The following is an 18,493-nucleotide window of genomic DNA, read 5'->3' as shown; positions in this document are numbered from 1 at the left end:
TTATTGGACACTGATTGAGAGTTGATTGTAACACTAGGTAATAAATTCACGCTTCCTGGGCATTAATCATCTTTCTAAGCTTTTGAACAACCTTTTCAATAATCGATTGTTATAAGAAAAAAATAAGCAAATTTTAGTAGGTTTTAAGATCATTTCAACAGAAATTAAATGATTTGACATTATCACATATCTCAAGAATTATAAATATATAATGAATAATTAAAAATATCTTGATATCTAATCATTTTTATTTTTTACATAATTTATCATAATATATGTTTGATGATATAATTGTCTTGATAAACTGAGTGATGTTTCTATGTAGCGATTAAACATCAATTTTTCTATTTTTTTACATGAAAAATATAGAATATGATAATTTTATGGTTAGAAAATTATGTGAAAATTTTCGGTAATCAATATTAGTTATAAATAAGTTAAGACCGTTAAATGTACACCACAACAACATAATTAAAAAAAATTTAGAGACAATCTTGTCTGAGGTCAAATGTTCACCACTTTTCGTTATTGTTACTTTGTTACTCTAACAAAATTTAATTTGAAACGACAACAAAATAATATTGTTGACCCTTTTAGAAATTCATTTTTCATTAAATTGCTACTCTGAAGGCCCTTCTTGATGCTTCATCAATGCAACTTTGCAACTTTTTCAGAAATATGTATGTATAATTTTTTGCATTATGAAAGTAAAAGTAGATCAAAATGTTGGTTTCTAGACTCATGTTAAAGAAATATTCTCGAACATTAAAAAATTAAAAATGAGTCTCACCTAAATAACTCAAATGCTCAGCAATGACTTGGGACATGGACAACAAATCTATCTTAATAGACATTTCTTTTGTAGCTTAAGATATTACTTTTATTTAAAGCAGGTTTTGTTTCATATTCTTCAAATTAAGCTTGCCGAAAATAGTCATAACTCACACCAAAAATATTTAGAAGAGCCGAATGAGAAGGAAAAAAAGAAAAACATTAAAAGGACGAAAGCTTTGTCCAAGTGAGATCATATACATACCAAATAAAAAATAATCAATACAATTTTAAGAAGACAACAAAACGGCGAGAAAAAACATACATTAAAGGGAGTAAACTATGAGCTATCCAATGATGATAACAAAACATTCTAACCAAAAAAGTTCCTATGTTTTGAAATAACATACCTCAAAAAATTGAATAACACTTCAATTAACTTTCAATCCTTAAAGTAGTCATAATTTCCACTAATAAAATTTAGTAAAAATAGAACACAAAATCTCATCCTTGTAAGGAATGACGTTGTTGATGAAGAAATTAGAGATTTGTAAGGCCTTTTTTTTATTGTACCTTCAACAATTCTAATAGAGAAAACTTATTTGAATACTCAATTAACATTTGTTATTTAATCAGTACTAACAAATACTTATAAAAATAATTTTGCAGAAACATAAACAACAAAGTTTAAAGCACGTACTCAAAAATAACAATTAATAATATAAGCATAAATTAATGACGGTAAGATGCATACTAGGATCTGTAACAATAGAATGAAACAGAATGGAAAAAATTGAGTCCACTGAATGCACAGTGTCCTCTTAAGAAAATTATTCCCATCTAGTACCTGATGTTTAAAGGAATAGGTCCTCTCAGGATAGAACGATTTTATTCACCAGTGTATTGATACAAAAACAATGGTGTCAGTGAGTCATTCAACATAAGCAAAGTACACAAATATTTAATTGTCCATAAGAAGAAGAATAAGTTCAATTTTTTTGTTGTTTTAAAATGAGAGAAAATTCCTCTATTTATAGACAACAAAAGGTAGTGTGAACAAATGTTTATTGTGTCTTATTCGATAGGTTACAACCCTTCGTAAAGGTCACAACCCTTCAGAAAGGTCACAACCCTTAGGAAAGATCACAACCTTTCATAAAAGTCACAACTTTTCATAAAAGTCACAACTTTTCATAAAAGTCACAATTCTTCATAAAAGTCGCAATTTTTCATAAAAGTCACAATTTTTCATAAACGAGGAAGGCTAGTTTTGGAAATAAAATAAATTAAAAGAGAATTTTGGTTTGTAATGGCGCTACATACGCGAGTCTAGAATTTTCTTTTATATATATATATATATTGACTTCTTGTGGGATAAGAGAGATAAATTACTATGAGCGGTAATTAAGGTTATGCCCCTCTATATATACTTTGAACTTACCTCTAAATATAGAAAGATGTGATTCTTTTTATACTCCCTCTGTCTCAATTTATGTGACATATTTTGAATTTCAAGATTCAAACAAGTCTATCTTTGATCGTAAATTTTTCCTATATCTTTTAAAATATATTGAATTATCAATTATTGTGACTTATAGTACTTTTTATGTAGTTTATAAATATATAAATTTCATTTTAAAAAATTTGAAGATTTCATGAGCAAATTCTCAGTCAAACTTAAACTGTTTGACTCTCGAAAAGCGAAATGTGTCACACAAATTGGGACAGAGGGAGTAATAACTTAAAGAAGAAGAAGATCATGTAAATTGAATAGAGGGGTTTAATGTGATAATTACCAATTAAAATTTAAAAATACAAATGTAATGAGCATTCTGCTTTTACAAAATTACAAATAGAAATGTATGAATTGAACTTTCAACATTTAAAAGAAAGCACACAATAGCTAACAGCTTCCTTGGTCATTTTTGTCCTTGTTATCAGCATACTTTTGAAGATTTTCTCCATGCAATTTTCCATACCTAAACTCATCAAAAACTTCAACTCCCATATTTATGTAAAAATCATATGACTTCTTATTCCAAACTGCGATTATTCCATCCACCGATACGAACCCATTGTTGGCAGCAATGGACGAAACTGTTCCAAACAACAATTTCCCCATTCCCAACTTTCTATAACTCTCTCTGAAGTAAAGACTCTCAAAATAAAATCCAGGCTTGTCATTGAAACATGAATAATTAGCGTAAAAGAAAGCATATCCTGCAATGTAAGCATCACTCTTATCATCATATTTTGATCGGAACTCCTCAACTTGTCCTTCAACGACAGGGAATTTAAGGTCGAACGTTGTAAGGACAGGCTTGAACCCTTCATTTGTGGGTTCGTTAAAAGGTGTTGGAGAGACTTCAAGTAGAAGTACGGATGGCCCGTAGAAAAGTGGAAGAGGATTTTCTTTAAAAAGCAAGCCCTCTAAGGAGGACTCAGTAGCTTTGTATAAATGAGTGTAATTATGGTATTCATGGATTTGGTAAAACAATTGGTATATATGAGATAGATCAGATTTCGTAGCAAGACGAACTCGTGTGTATATCTTTCCAGTGATGGTAACGTTGTTGTTTTCCGATGATGCATCGGTGGTTATTATTTCAGATGGAGATGGAGTTGGTTGTTGAGTAGCAGGAGCCATGGGAAAGTATTTAGTTAAATTTGGAGATAAAGGAAATGTTGAAAGGACTAGTAATGGGATATTGTGTGGAAATACTTTAGTATCATAATGGTTATTTATAGTGGAGAATTAAGTTGTCTCTTTTTAAAATTCATTTATTTGCTAGTGAGATTAGTGGATTTTTCAACAATAAAAAACGGTTGGTGGAGGTCAACTCTGACGTGCGTTCTATAGGGTCGAGTCATTGATGTAATTGGTTTGGCCTTTGGCCACCAATTTTATGTTGTTGATACTACTTTCCACTTATCCTTTATTTTATAATAGATTTTTGTTTTTATTTATTTCTTTTGACTTATTAAGAAAAGATAAAAAATTTTTTATATATTTTACCCTCACCATTAAATATCTATTTTTCAAATCATTATTTCAAGACTCAATACTAAGTATCATTTAATAAGAATAGTTTGGTAATATATATATATATATATAATTATTTTATTTTTTTTTCTTAATGGGTATGTTAAGTCAAACAGTCACAAAAAAAGTGAATGGAGGGAATAGTAATTAACTATTTCTGTTTGAATTTATATGACACGTTTTGATTTTTAGTTAGTCCACGAATAATGACACGTAAAATTTAATAATGCTATCAACATTTTACTTATGGTGGATCTCAATTGTTTCGCGAAAAAAGTTCATAAAGATATACTCTTTTTAAGGTAGTTTTGAAACATTTTAAAGTTTCCCCTTATTTCGTAAATTGATATACAGTAAACTACTTCATATAAACTTAGACGAAATAAATAGTCCTTAATAATAATAAAAATGAAGTTGGACTTAACAACCCCGGTTTATATATAGTATTGTTGGAGTTTAAAATTTTGACAAGTAAAACTGTGAAAATTTAAAGTTGATTTTTTGGAGGTACAAAAAATATCTAAAATATTTAGTAGAACTTTCTAGAATTTTGTAGAGTAAATATCTTTGATATTTATACTTAAGAAAAATCTAGAGGTTCTAGATATTTATAGTAAAGTATAGAAATATCTAGGTTCTTGTTACATAGTTAGAAGATAAGAATATATAGATTTTTCTTGTAGAAATATTTAGAATAATTTCTAAAAGCATCCCTATACAAGTATAAATAGGGGTGGCATTAGACATTTGTAAAGTAACCAAAAAACAACCCAAATAAAAGAGTCTTCTTCCACAAACAAGTTCTCCTTTCTAGCTTTCTCTTTCTTAGTTGAATCTTCCGATCTTAATTAACGATCTTGAAGGGTTCTCCAATTACACTTTTCTTCTGCTATTCTCTACATGGTATCAGAGCTATAGTTGTAGATTGGCTTGTTGATGTTATTTCAAGATCGGATTAGAGGTAGACTCAACTGGTTTGTCTATATGGATTTTAGCGGTCATGTTAATGGACTTGGGATGGAGTTGTTGAATCAGTCCAATTATAAGGTATGAAAAACATGTATGGAATCATACCTTGTGGGCGAGGATTTGTGGGATATTATGAATGGGAGTAACACAAGTTCTCCTGTTGACGGACCGGAAAATAAGTACAAGAAATAGAAGCAGATTAATGTGAAGGCGGAGTTCATTCTAAAGAGGACAATCTCCTCCGATTTATTCGATCATATTATAAAGTGTAAATCAGCTCATGAAGTATGGAGGACCCTCAATCATTTGTTCAACAAGAAGAATGAATCTCGGCTGCAGATATTAGAGAATGAATTGGCTAACACCACTCAAGGTAACCTTTCTATCGCTGAGTATTTTTTGAAGATTAAAAACTTATGTTCTGAGATATTTTTGTTGAATCCGAAAGAGGCTATTTCTGAAGCACGAATGAAAAAAATAGTCATTCATGGGTTAAAACATGAATATATTTCATTTGTGACGTCAATTCAAGGATTGGCTCAACAACCATCCTTGAAGAAATTTAAAATTTTGTTGTCGTCACAGGAATTACTAGCGAAGCAGTTGGCTAGTGTGTTTGTCAAATATAGAGAAGGAGATGCTCTTGTAGTCGACAAGAGAAACTTCAAAGGAAAATCAAGAGATATGTTGCACTCTCGATCCTCAGATGATTCAAGCTTGCTTGGAAAGAAGGAAGAGTCTTCTACTATTATGGTAAAAGCCTCTCAGATGTTATCGTTGTGGTGAAATAGAACTCATAAGAATATATTGCTGAGTCAAAGAGAGCAATATAGCTCAAAAAGTTGCTAAAGAAGAAGAAGACTGGGAAAATTGTTGAGTTGTTGAGGCTCGAGCAATAGATGTTATGATTTCCATCAACCTTGAAGAAGACTTGATCGAGGATTCAGAATATAATGCAATCGATCACGTGGAGAAGAAAAATGTTGATGTTATCAGTATGAAGCAAGAAACTATTAAAGATATGCATACTGGTGATATGGTAGCTTCTATATATCGAACAAATCAAGAAAATAAATTCTGAACAAGCAGTATTTAAAGCTATATATGTTGATGGTATCCTTTATGGAGAAAGTATTGAGGAAGATGTATGGGAAATTGAATTCTCTGAACAATCGTCAGCCATATCAAGGTCAGTCTTTGGCTTTGATCAAATATTAGAAGCAAATGGAGATGATGAATATCAAATAGAGGAAGAAGCTGATATTGAAGTCTCAAAGACAAATAATATGTTTTTTGAAAGTTCTAAAGCTGCCAAAAAAATCTATCGAGGAAATGATAAAAGAATATGGTAGTTATCATGTGTTGGTGTTGAGACTTTACAAGAAATTGATAGTGTTTCTCTAGATAAAATAATTACCGAGAAGTTAAGAGAAAGGGGGAGTCTGAGAACTCAACAAGGAGATAATCTACATGGATTAACTGACGATGAAGAATCTTTATCATTTGAAGAAGCAAGAGGAGTTCGAAAGAAACTGTCGAGATTTTCACCAAAATGTGGCTCAAAGCTTCGTTTGAGCTCTTCCATGACAAGTGTGGGCTAGTTTTCAAAAAATCACTTTAAGGAGGACTGTGAAAAATTAAAGTTGATTTTTTGGAGGTACAAAAAATATCTAAGATATTTAATAGAACTTTCTAGATTTTTGTAGAGTAAATATCTTTTATATTTATACTTAAGAAAAATCTAGAGGTTCTAGATAATTAGATATGTATAGTAAGTAAAGTATAGAAATATCTAGGTTCTTGTTACATAGTCAGAAGATAAGGATATCTAGATTTTTCTTGTACAAGTATCTAGAATAATTTCTAGAAGCATCCCTATACAAGTATAAATAGGGGTGGCATTAGGCATTTGTAAAGTAACCAAAAAACAACCCAAATAAAAGAGTATTCTTCCATAAACAAGTTCTCCTTTCTAGTTTTCTCTTCTTTAGTTGAATCTTTCGATCTTAGTTAACGATCTTGGGCTAGCAGAAGACTTCCCGGATTACACTTTTCTTCTGCTATTCTCTACAAAAACTTCAAAAACATTTACTAAATTAAAATTTTCACAGTTTACACATATTGAATTTTGACAAGTAATATTATTGGATTGTTTCTTGCAATATTATTCCATTATTTCTTCTTCCTTTTTCAACTTGATTTAGTAGTTTTCTCTTTCCTAAAATTAGAAATCACTTTTAGAAATCGAAAATAGTGATGCTAATAAATGAAGAAGGAAATTTTGTAATAAAGATGATGATTTGATTTGATAAAAAATCTATTTTTTTATATTTTAATAATTTGGTGATTATCTAACACTGATTAAGAACCTATTTGACATTGTTGTTGGGAGCCCAGAAACACTTATTTTAACAAAAACACACTTTTTTTTTAAAAAGTTGGTGTTTGACAAACCTGTAAAAGTGCTTTTAAATAGAAGAAGAATCAGTTTTTCTGTTATTGTGAAGAAGCTAAAAATTTCTGCTTAAAAAAAAGCAAAAGAAAATTATTTTTTTCAAGACTAAAATGTCCCTATATATATATATATTATTACTTAATTAGCATACCTAATATGTTTGGTTAAGTTCCATTTAATAATTTTATTTTTTATTTTTATATAATAAATTTTATATTTTATTTTCCGTTTGCGTATTATTATTTTATTTATTATTTTACGTATTACTTTACAAAATTAGAAAACAAGAGAAAGGCAATAATAATAGTTTTGTAAGATTAGGAAAAAAGAAAAAACATAACAATTAAAGATTTGTACCTTTCAAAAAAAATGTATAGTATTGATTGAAAATTTGAATATGAACATTTTATTTTAATAAAATAAAAATTTAATTTATTTTTTTGTAATAGATCTTTAAACTAGTTTCTCTCTATAAAATAATTTTAATATTAAAAGTACATTAGCAAGTTAGCTAAGGAGGACTCAGTAGCTTTGTATAAATGAGTATAGTTATGGTATACATGTATTTGGTAAAACAATTGGTATATATGAGACAGATCAGACTTTGTAGCGAGACAAACTCTTGTATATATCTTTCGAGTGATGGTAACATTGTCATTATTGGATTCGGATGATGCATGGATGCATGTTGTTTCAGATGGAGTTGGTTGTTGAGTAGCAGGAGCCATGGGAAATTATTTAGTTAAATTTGAGGGGAATGAGGTTTCAGATAAAAGGTTTAAAATGGGATATTGTGTGGGAATACTTAGTATAATAATGGTTATTTATAGTGGAGAATTAAGTTGGATATAGAAAGAAATTTCTTATAGTTGTATATAGGCCAGCTTGACAAGCAGCCCTTCCTCTTGATCTTGTTGATCTGAGGTGCGAAGAGAAAGATTTGACTAGGGCAGTGTTGGGTAAGGCAAGACATTCACAAGAATGCCCGATAGGATAACAGAGGAATAATACTCAAATCTAAACTTTTCCTTTCAATTTGAACGAAGAGAAGACAAACTAAATCAAGCAATACGAAGAATGGACAGTAAGGACCAAAAGCTTCACTATAAACACCAAGAGTTACAATATTGTTCTCCAAAATTGGCCACAAAACAAGTGCCAAACAATGAGCGTCAACAAAACAAGATTGCACCAAAACTAGAGAATTAAAGGAGAGATTTCACCAAAAAAAAACGAGCTATTGTTCACGCCCCAAAATCAGAAGCTACAGACAACAAAATTTGATCTCCAGTGTTGAATTGAATAACTAGATGCTGAGAACTCCCAGTTCAAATTTGAGCACGATCCAACAGCCAGTTCAAATTTGAGCACAATCCAACGGTTAACGGAGCAGCAAACTCTGTTAGAAGAGAACTGCCTGAGCAGAAAATTTCCTGAAGCAAAGACGAGATTTTTCTCCCTTTCTCTCAATCTCTAAAACGGCTCTCTCTTGATTTTTCTCTCTTGTGTTTCTAAAAAAAAGACCTAAATATGCCTTATATATATACCACATATTATTGAGCTTATGGGCTAAAATGAATTGATCCTAATAAGATTTTATTTATCCACATAGGAAGGGGAAAAAAAATCCTAAACTCAACCGACAGGGCCCATTATTAATAGTTAAATTTCACAAATAATTCATGAATTTTCAACAAAGGTGAAATATCGAGAAGAAACAATTGCAAGTGGGTGCACAGCATAGGATCATGCAAAATATCATACAAATGTTAACATCTGCGAAGGAATTGAAAATTCTTCCAAAGATAAATGTTGACAATTTCACCAATATTGATAAAAATCATATGTATGGATTACATATATGTGGCTTGAAATTAAAGGTAATGGAAATCCATCAATATTGACCAAGATGCATGGAAACAAGTGTTTCTGTTAAATGGAAACCAAGTTAATCACATAAATTTGTTGAATGATTTAAGACAACGACAATCCTAATAAATGTGCATGTCTATGATACAACTCAACATTTTGGTCAAAAGCGACGGACATTGTCGCTTTTTTTTTAAAAAAAATATTTTTTTTTAAGAATGCGATGTCGTTTATTGCTTTTTTTATTTTTTATTTTTTTAATTAAAAAGAGACGAAGTCCGTCGCTTTAATTAATTTTTAATTTTTTTTAGAATCTTGAAAAGCGACAGACAATGAGACACCGTCCGTCGCTTTTTGGAAATAAAATTTTGAAAAATTCAGAAAAGCGACGAACTAAAGGACCCTGTCCTTCGCTTTTCTGGATTTTAAAAAAATAAAATTAAAAAAAGCGACGGACTAAAGGACCTTGTCCGTCTCTTTTCTGGGTTTTAAAAAAATAAAATCTAAAAAAGCGACGGACAAAACCACCTTGTCCGTCACTTTTTCTGCAAATTTTTTGGCAGCAGAAACTGGCCAACCTGCAATAGCAATTCAACTCAATTCAATTCAATTCAGCTCCAATCAAACACAAAATATTATAAAGAAGCTACACAAAATATAAAACCACAAACTTAAATTAACATTCAAAAATATCTAAATTACAATATAAAGACTTATAAAGTCCGTCAAAATTCGTTTCAAAATTACAAATAGTTCATAAAGACTACATTTTATCAAGATTTCTAAAGTTCAACCTAATAATTAGTTCATAAATTCTATAAATCAAGATTCCTAAAGTTCACGACCTAAAGTTTAAAATCCTACAATAATTCAAGATTTCTAAAGTTCACAACCTAAAGTTCTAAAATTCCACAATAATTCAAGATTTCTAAAGTTCACAACCTAAAGTTCTAAAATCCTACAATAATTCAAGATTTCTAAAGTTCACAACCTAAAGCTCTAAAATCCTACAAAAATTCAAGTTCTCTAAAGTTCACTACTTAAAATTCTAAAATCCTACAAAAATTCAAGTTCTCTAAAATTCACAACTTGAAGTTCTAATATACTACTATAATTCAAGATTACTAACGTTTCACAACCTAAAGTTCTAAAATCCTACAAAAATTCAAGTTCTCTAAAGTTCACAACTTAAAGTTCTAAAATCCTACAATAATTCAAGATTTCTAACGCTCACAACCTTATAAAGTTCTAAAATCCTACAAAAATTCAAGTTCTCTAAAGTTCACAAATTTAAGTTCTAAAATCCTACAATAATTCAAGATTTCTAAAGTTCACAACCTAAAATTCTAAAATCCTACAATAATTCAAGTTCTCTAAAAATCACAACTTAAAATTCTAAAATCCTACAAAGATTCAAGTTCTCTAAAATTCACAACTTAAAGTTCTAAAATTCTACAATAATTCAAGATTTCTAACGTTTCATAACCTAAAGTTCTTATAAAAATTCAAGTTCTCTAAAGTTCACAACTTAAAGTTCTAACATCCTACAAAAATTCAAGTTCTCTAAATCTTACAACTTAAAGTTCTAAAATCCTACAATAATTCAAGATTTCTAACGCTCACAACCTTATAAAGTTCTAAAATCCTACAAAAATTCAAGTTCTCTAAAGTTCACAACTTTAAGATCTAAAATCCAACAATAATTCAAGATTTCTAAAGTTCACAACCTAAAATTCTAAAATCCTACAATAATTCAAGTTCTCAAAAGTTCACAACTAAAAGTTCTAAAATACTACAAAAATTCAAGTTCTCTAAAATTCACAACTTAAAGTTCTAATATTCTACAATAATTCAAGATTTCTAACGTTTCACAACCTAAAGTTCTAAAATATTACAAAAATTCAAGTTCTCTAAAGTTCACAACTTAAAGTTCTAAAATCCTACAATAATTCAAGATTTCTAATGATCACAACCTTATAAAGTTCTAAAATCCTACAAAAATTCAAGTTCTCTAAAGTTCACAACTTTAAGTTCTAAAATCATACAATAATTCAAGATTTCTAAAGTTCACAACCTAAAGTTCTAAAATCATACAATAATTCAAGATTTCTAAAGTTCACAATCTAATTAAAGTTCTAAAATCCTACAAAAATTCAAGTTCTAATTAAATTTAATAATTCCTATCAAATTTCTAAAATTAGCTATATATAAAATTCTAATCCAAGAATTAATTAGTTATATTCAAGTTCCAAGTTCAAGTTCTAAATTAAAGTTCATAGCTAGTTATATATAAACTTCTAATTCAACAATTAGTTATATATTCAAATTCTAATTAAAAAAAAACCTCATCGATCAATATATATTCATGACATTCAAACAATCATCACTATATAGTCATGGCATTCAAACATTCATCATATATACTTCAATTACTAATTTCTAACTTCAAAGTAACACTTTACTAAGTAACAATATATCAATCAAATTTTAAAAAAATATCAATTCACAATCAAATTACATATTCTCAAGTTCAAACTAGTCCTAAAATCAAAAAACCCTAATTCATTCACTAATTACAATACCTAATTTAAAAATGCTCAATTTAAAAGAAAATCCTAAAATAAAAAATCTCCAATTCTCTACCTAACTAACAATAATCAAATCAAATTAACAATAACACAACCCAACAAACTAAAACAATAATATACTAACTAACAATCAACTATAATCACTAGAATTGAAAAAAAAAAACAAACTAAAACTAAAACTAAACACCAACCTTAACAAAGAGGAGAGGCAGTGACGGACGGCGACTAGCGGCGACGGGCAAGGGCAGTGACGGCAGCAGCGGTGGAGGTGGAGGCGGCATCTGGTGGAGGGAGATCGATAGAGAGAAGGGAGAGAATAAGAGTGAAGAGAGAAGAAGAGAGAAGAGAGAGAGAAGAAAATAAGAAAATCACGATCTGGGTCAAAGATATTTTAAGAAAAACGACGAACAGTGTCTCTTTGTCTGTCACTTTTTTAAAAATAGTTGACCAAAATTTTGACCAAAAAAGCGACGGACTAAGAGATGCTATCCATCGCTTTTCTTAAATGTTTGACCAGTCATGTTGACCAAAAAGCGACAGACTTAGAGATGCTATCCGTCGCTCCTTTAAAAAAATAATTAATCAATTAATTATTAATTATATATATATTTCGTGCAAAAATCCGCGAAAAAAAAAGCGACGGACTAAGAGATGCCGTCCGTCGCTTTTTGAAAAATAATTATTTTTATTAAAAAGCGACGGACAGCGTGGCAAATGGTGTCGTTTTTTGGAGCGACGTCGTCTGTCGTTTTTTAGCAATTTTTTAGTAGTGCAATTAGTTTTTTTTAAAAATTTATATCGTACTAATTCTTTGAATATTTCATTTTGTATAATAAAAATTAGATTTTGTGAAGCCGTCGATTTTTCTTTTGTAACGATGTGGTTGTAGACATTGAAATTTTGTTGGACTCTACAAGACGTGTTCAATTCTAGTTGAGACTCTACAATATGTGTTCAATTCCAATTAGGATTCTTCGAGGGTAAACCCTAAACTCTAGTTCATGACTATATAAAGGGTACTATATTCCCTTGAAAAGGCATCTCGAATATTCCACAAAAGTCATGGAATACACCACTAACGGTCCTCGAATCATCCCTAATTAATGGTTTTTTATAAGCACTTTTATTTTATCAAAATATTTTACTATTTTACCCTTAATAGTTTTTCTAATTCTCAAAATATATATTTCAAAATAAAATTCCTAGCTTTCTCTTCACTCAGTATTCATCGTTCCTCCTTTTATTTTAACAAAAAAGATACTTTTCAAATTTATAGTTCTTGCAAAAATAATGAATTAATTAAAGTATGTTATTTTTATTTTTATTTTAAAATATCAATATTTTGTTTTATCAAATACTTTATTGGTGATCATTTCAACACTTCTATGACCGAGCACGTAACTGTGTAGTTAAATTGATTTCATCACTTAAAAAATTGACTTTCAAGTTTCAACACTTAAAACTTATCAATTGACCTTCAAGTTTCAACACTTAAAATTTATCAACTATTTATGATCAGTTAAACTAAACACCTTTATAATATAATTGAATAATAATAATTTTTTGTACTTTTAAAACTACATCTAGCCTTATACCGTGAAAATTCTATACAAATATATAATGACTCACCCACAAATCCATGATAGCCTATATAATGTGTTTAAGTATACTCGAGCATAGGGGTGTACAAAATAAAATCGAAAATCAAATCAAACCGCAAATCGAGAAAAAAAAACCCAACTAGTGGTTGGTTTGACTTGGTTTGGTATTGAAAAAAAAAAACTTGACTATATTTGGGTTGGGTTGGTTTTAGCTGAAAAAACCAACCCGAGACCAAACCAACCCGACATTATATATATAATTTTAAAATTTTATTTTATATATAAAAATATTTACTTTGATATAATTTTTAAATATTTCTTATACTTTTTCATAGTTTTTTTCTTTTAATATATTATTTCAAGTTTGAAACTTAGAATTCTGAATGGTTCAATAAAGATTATAGTCCACAGATGTTGATAATTATAATAAAGCTTAAATCAAAATCAAATTAATACTAATGCAAAAAGAAAATCAATTCAACACTAAGAATGACAATAATATTGAATATTTGTTCTTTGGTTTTACATTGGTTTAGACAATTCAATTAATGCATAATCTAATTTTAATTTCCTTTAATATTTAGTCATGTAACTAATACTTATTAAACTTATTTAGCATGATTTAGTACTTTTAAATTATGATCATTTTCATTATGACTTGTTAATTTGCAATATTTGTTTTACGCGATTTCATTATTATTGTTATTTTGTTGGATATTTTAGTGTCATTACTCATATCATATTTTGTGTTATTTTCTTAAGAAACATCTTAGATAGTTGTATTTTGGTAGGACTAAAGAAATATTTGAAGTACAAGTAAATTAATTATATGTTTGTATGAATACTTTACCGGAAAAACCCGAAAATTCAAAAAACCCGAGGTTGAAAAACCCGAGTTTTATTGGTTTGGTTTGATTTATAGATTTAAAAATCCGACATAAATGGTTTGGTTTGATAATTGAAAAACCTGAACCAACCCGGTCATGTACACCCCTACTCGAGCATATGTATAAGCCCCTAATATATAAATTAGTACATCATATTGTTAAGAAGTCCCACATCTGCAGAGGAATAAGAGATTAATTGGTCTCTTTTAGAGGTGTCAAATGGCGGGTTGGGCTGAAATGGAAATCGGGTTGGGTCTTGACCCGCCCAAGTTTACTTTGAATTCAAATGGGTTGGGCTCAAAAGGGCTAAATATGGGTTGGGTCTTGACCCGCCTAATTTGACCTGCTTAATCTCTATAATTTTAACATAGTGATATTTAACTTTTATAATCACAATTTGAATTTCAACTCAAGATTATTATTTTATTTTTTAAAAGTAACAAATAGATAGATAAATCCTAAAAGATATTAGATAGATAATAATTCATACATTTAATATAGGAGCATATATTAATAAAGAGTTTTAAAACGGATTGAAATTGGAGATTGAATTGGACTCAATTAAGGATTCTCTTAAAATGGGTTACGCCTGAATGGGTTGAGATTGAACCCAATTCAAATTATCTTGAGCCCAACCCTTAAAATTCTGGGCGAGTTGGACGGTTTACCTATGTTTGAGTTCATTTTTGACACTCCTACTCTCTTTATATGTATTTGGACAAACCTTCCTCCCCTCATGAGCTAGTTTTTGGGGTGTAAGTTAGACATAAAATATAATTTAACATGGTATTAGAGTCAAGTTTATCCCAATATTTGTTGTTCCACCGATGTTGTTCCCCATTATAGTGTTCACATGCTAAGCACTAGGCGTGATGTGAGGTGTTAAAGAATGATAAAAGTCTCACATTGATGGTTAATGAAATGACACGAAGACACGCCATATCATAAATCACATATGAAATACTTTAATATTTTTTCACAAAATAATATGTTAATACAAAATGCAAAAGGAAGACGGAAGTTAGTTAAGTTAAATAGGAACGCAATTACATATTTCCAAAAAATTTATCTAGTCGTTTAGTTGATTAATTACTTAGTTTCACTATTTGCATCGTTTGTCTCATTTTTATTGGACACTGATTGAGAGTTGATTGTAAACTAGGTAATAAATTCACGCTTCCTGGGCATTAATCATCTTTCTAAGCTTTTGAACAACCTTTTCAATAATCGATTGTTATAAGAAAAAAATAAGCAAATTTTAGTAGGTTTTAAGATCATTTCAACAGAAATTAAATGATTTGACATTATCACATATCTCAAGAATTATAAATATATAATGAATAATTAAAAATATCTTGATATCTAATCATTTTTATTTTTTACATAATTTATCATAATATATGTTTGATGATATAATTGTCTTGATAAACTGAGTGATGTTTCTATGTAGCGATTAAACATCAATTTTTCTATTTTTTTACATGAAAAATATAGAATATGATAATTTTTATGGTTAGAAAAATTATGTGAAAATTTCGGTAATCAATATTAGTTATAAATAAGTTAAGACCGTTAAATGTACACCACAACAACATAATTAAAAAAAATTTAGAGACAATCTGTCTGAGGTCAAATGTTCACCACTTTTCGTTATTGTTACTTTGTTACTCTAACAAAATTTAATTTGAAACGACAACAAAATAATATTGTTGACCCTTTTAGAAATTCATTTTTCATTAAATTGCTACTCTGAAGGCCCTTCTTGATGCTTCATCAATGCAACTTTGCAACTTTTTCAGAAATATGTATGTATATTTTTTGCATTATGAAAGTAAAAGTAGATCAAAATGTTGGTTTCTAGACTCATGTTAAAGAAATATTCTCGAACATTAAAAAATTAAAAATGAGTCTCACCTAAATAACTCAAATGCTCAGCAATGACTTGGGACATGGACAACAAATCTATCTTAATAGACATTTCTTTTTGTAGCTTAAGATATTACTTTTATTTAAAGCAGGTTTTGTTTCATATTCTTCAAATTAAGCTTGCCGAAAATAGTCATAACTCACACCAAAAATATTAGAAGAGCCGAATGAGAAGGAAAAAAAGAAAAACATTAAAAGGACGAAAGCTTTGTCCAAGTGAGATCATATACATACCAAATAAAAAATAATCAATACAATTTTAAGAAGACAACAAAACGGCGAGAAAAAACATACATTAAAGGGAGTAAACTATGAGCTATCCAATGATGATAACAAAACATTCTAACCAAAAAAGTTCCTATGTTTTGAAATAACATACCTCAAAAAATTGAATAACACTTCAATTAACTTTCAATCCTTAAAGTAGTCATAATTTCCACTAATAAAATTTAGTAAAAATAGAACACAAAATCTCATCCTTGTAAGGAATGACGTTGTTGATGAAGAAATTAGAGATTTGTAAGGCCTTTTTTTTATTGTACCTTCAACAATTCTAATAGAGAAAACTTATTTGAATACTCAATTAACATTTGTTATTTAATCAGTACTAACAAATACTTATAAAAATAATTTTGCAGAAACATAAACAACAAAGTTTAAAGCACGTACTCAAAAATAACAATTAATAATATAAGCATAAATTAATGACGGTAAGATGCATACTAGGATCTGTAACAATAGAATGAAACAGAATGGAAAAAATTGAGTCCACTGAATGCACAGTGTCCTCTTAAGAAAATTATTCCCATCTAGTACCTGATGTTTAAAGGAATAGGTCCTCTCAGGATAGAACGATTTTATTCACCAGTGTATTGATACAAAAACAATGGTGTCAGTGAGTCATTCAACATAAGCAAAGTACACAAATATTTAATTGTCCATAAGAAGAAGAATAAGTTCAATTTTTTTGTTGTTTTAAAATGAGAGAAAATTCCTCTATTTATAGACAACAAAAGGTAGTGTGAACAAATGTTTATTGTGTCTTATTCGATAGGTTACAACCCTTCGTAAAGGTCACAACCCTTCAGAAAGGTCACAACCCTTAGGAAAGATCACAACCTTTCATAAAAGTCACAACTTTTCATAAAAGTCACAACTTTTCATAAAAGTCACAATTCTTCATAAAAGTCGCAATTTTTCATAAAAGTCACAATTTTTCATAAACGAGGAAGGCTAGTTTTGGAAATAAAATAAATTAAAAGAGAATTTTGGTTTGTAATGGCGCTACATACGCGAGTCTAGAATTTTCTTTTATATATATATATATTGACTTCTTGTGGGATAAGAGAGATAAATTACTATGAGCGGTAATTAAGGTTATGCCCTCTATATATACTTTGAACTTACCTCTAAATATAGAAAGATGTGATTCTTTTTATACTCCCTCTGTCTCAATTTATGTGACATATTTTGAATTTCAAGATTCAAACAAGTCTATCTTTGATCGTAAATTTTTCCTATATCTTTTAAAATATATTGAATTATCAATTATTGTGACTTATAGTACTTTTTATGTAGTTTATAAATATATAAATTTCATTTTAAAAAATTTGAAGATTTCATGAGCAAATTCTCAGTCAAACTTAAACTGTTTGACTCTCGAAAAGCGAAATGTGTCACACAAATTGGGACAGAGGGAGTAATAACTTAAAGAAGAAGAAGATCATGTAAATTGAATAGAGGGGTTTAATGTGATAATTACCAATTAAAATTTAAAAATACAAATGTAATGAGCATTCTGCTTTTACAAAATTACAAATAGAAATGTATGAATTGAACTTTCAACATTTAAAAGAAAGCACACAATAGCTAACAGCTTCCTTGGTCATTTTTGTCCTTGTTATCAGCATACTTTTGAAGATTTTCTCCATGCAATTTTCCATACCTAAACTCATCAAAAACTTCAACTCCCATATTTATGTAAAAATCATATGACTTCTTATTCCAAACTGCGATTATTCCATCCACCGATACGAACCCATTGTTGGCAGCAATGGACGAAACTGTTCCAAACAACAATTTCCCCATTCCCAACTTTCTATAACTCTCTCTGAAGTAAAGACTCTCAAAATAAAATCCAGGCTTGTCATTGAAACATGAATAATTAGCGTAAAAGAAAGCATATCCTGCAATGTAAGCATCACTCTTATCATCATATTTTGATCGGAACTCCTCAACTTGTCCTTCAACGACAGGGAATTTAAGGTCGAACGTTGTAAGGACAGGCTTGAACCCTTCATTTGTGGGTTCGTTAAAAGGTGTTGGAGAGACTTCAAGTAGAAGTACGGATGGCCCGTAGAAAAGTGGAAGAGGATTTTCTTTAA

At 29.3% G+C, this 18,493-nt stretch overlaps 2 protein-coding genes across 2 annotated transcripts; both read right to left on the bottom strand.

The window, feature by feature from the left end:
* Positions 1 to 2,537: 2,537 nt before the first annotated feature.
* On the bottom strand, positions 2,538 to 3,436 carry LOC125818556 (tyramine N-feruloyltransferase 4/11-like). The gene has a single exon (XM_049498050.1). It carries the CDS (start codon positions 3,416 to 3,418, stop codon positions 2,675 to 2,677), a length of 744 nt encoding a protein of 247 aa, XP_049354007.1. The 5' UTR covers positions 3,419 to 3,436; the 3' UTR covers positions 2,538 to 2,674.
* A 14,438-nt stretch (positions 3,437 to 17,874) lies between these two features.
* Positions 17,875 to 18,485, bottom strand: LOC125818584 (tyramine N-feruloyltransferase 4/11-like; the record flags this gene model as incomplete). Its single annotated transcript, XM_049498084.1, has 1 exon — positions 17,875 to 18,485. A coding segment is annotated over one exon (507 nt), but the record flags the coding sequence as incomplete, so codon positions are not given.
* Positions 18,486 to 18,493: the final 8 nt, after the last annotated feature.

The sequence above is a fragment of the Solanum verrucosum genome, unplaced genomic scaffold, assembly GCF_900185275.1.
Source record: "Solanum verrucosum unplaced genomic scaffold, falcon-dt-bn FXZP01000363.1, whole genome shotgun sequence".
NCBI classification, from domain to species: Eukaryota; Viridiplantae; Streptophyta; class Magnoliopsida; order Solanales; family Solanaceae; genus Solanum; species Solanum verrucosum.
Note: the sequence above shows the minus strand (reverse complement) of the source record. Positions and strands in the feature narration are given on the sequence as shown.

Bases quoted from the DNA above. Each gene is read 5' to 3' on its own strand.
- LOC125818556 (XM_049498050.1), bottom strand. From the start codon at position 3,418: ATGGCTCCTGCTACTCAACAACCAACTCCATCTCCATCTGAAATAATA.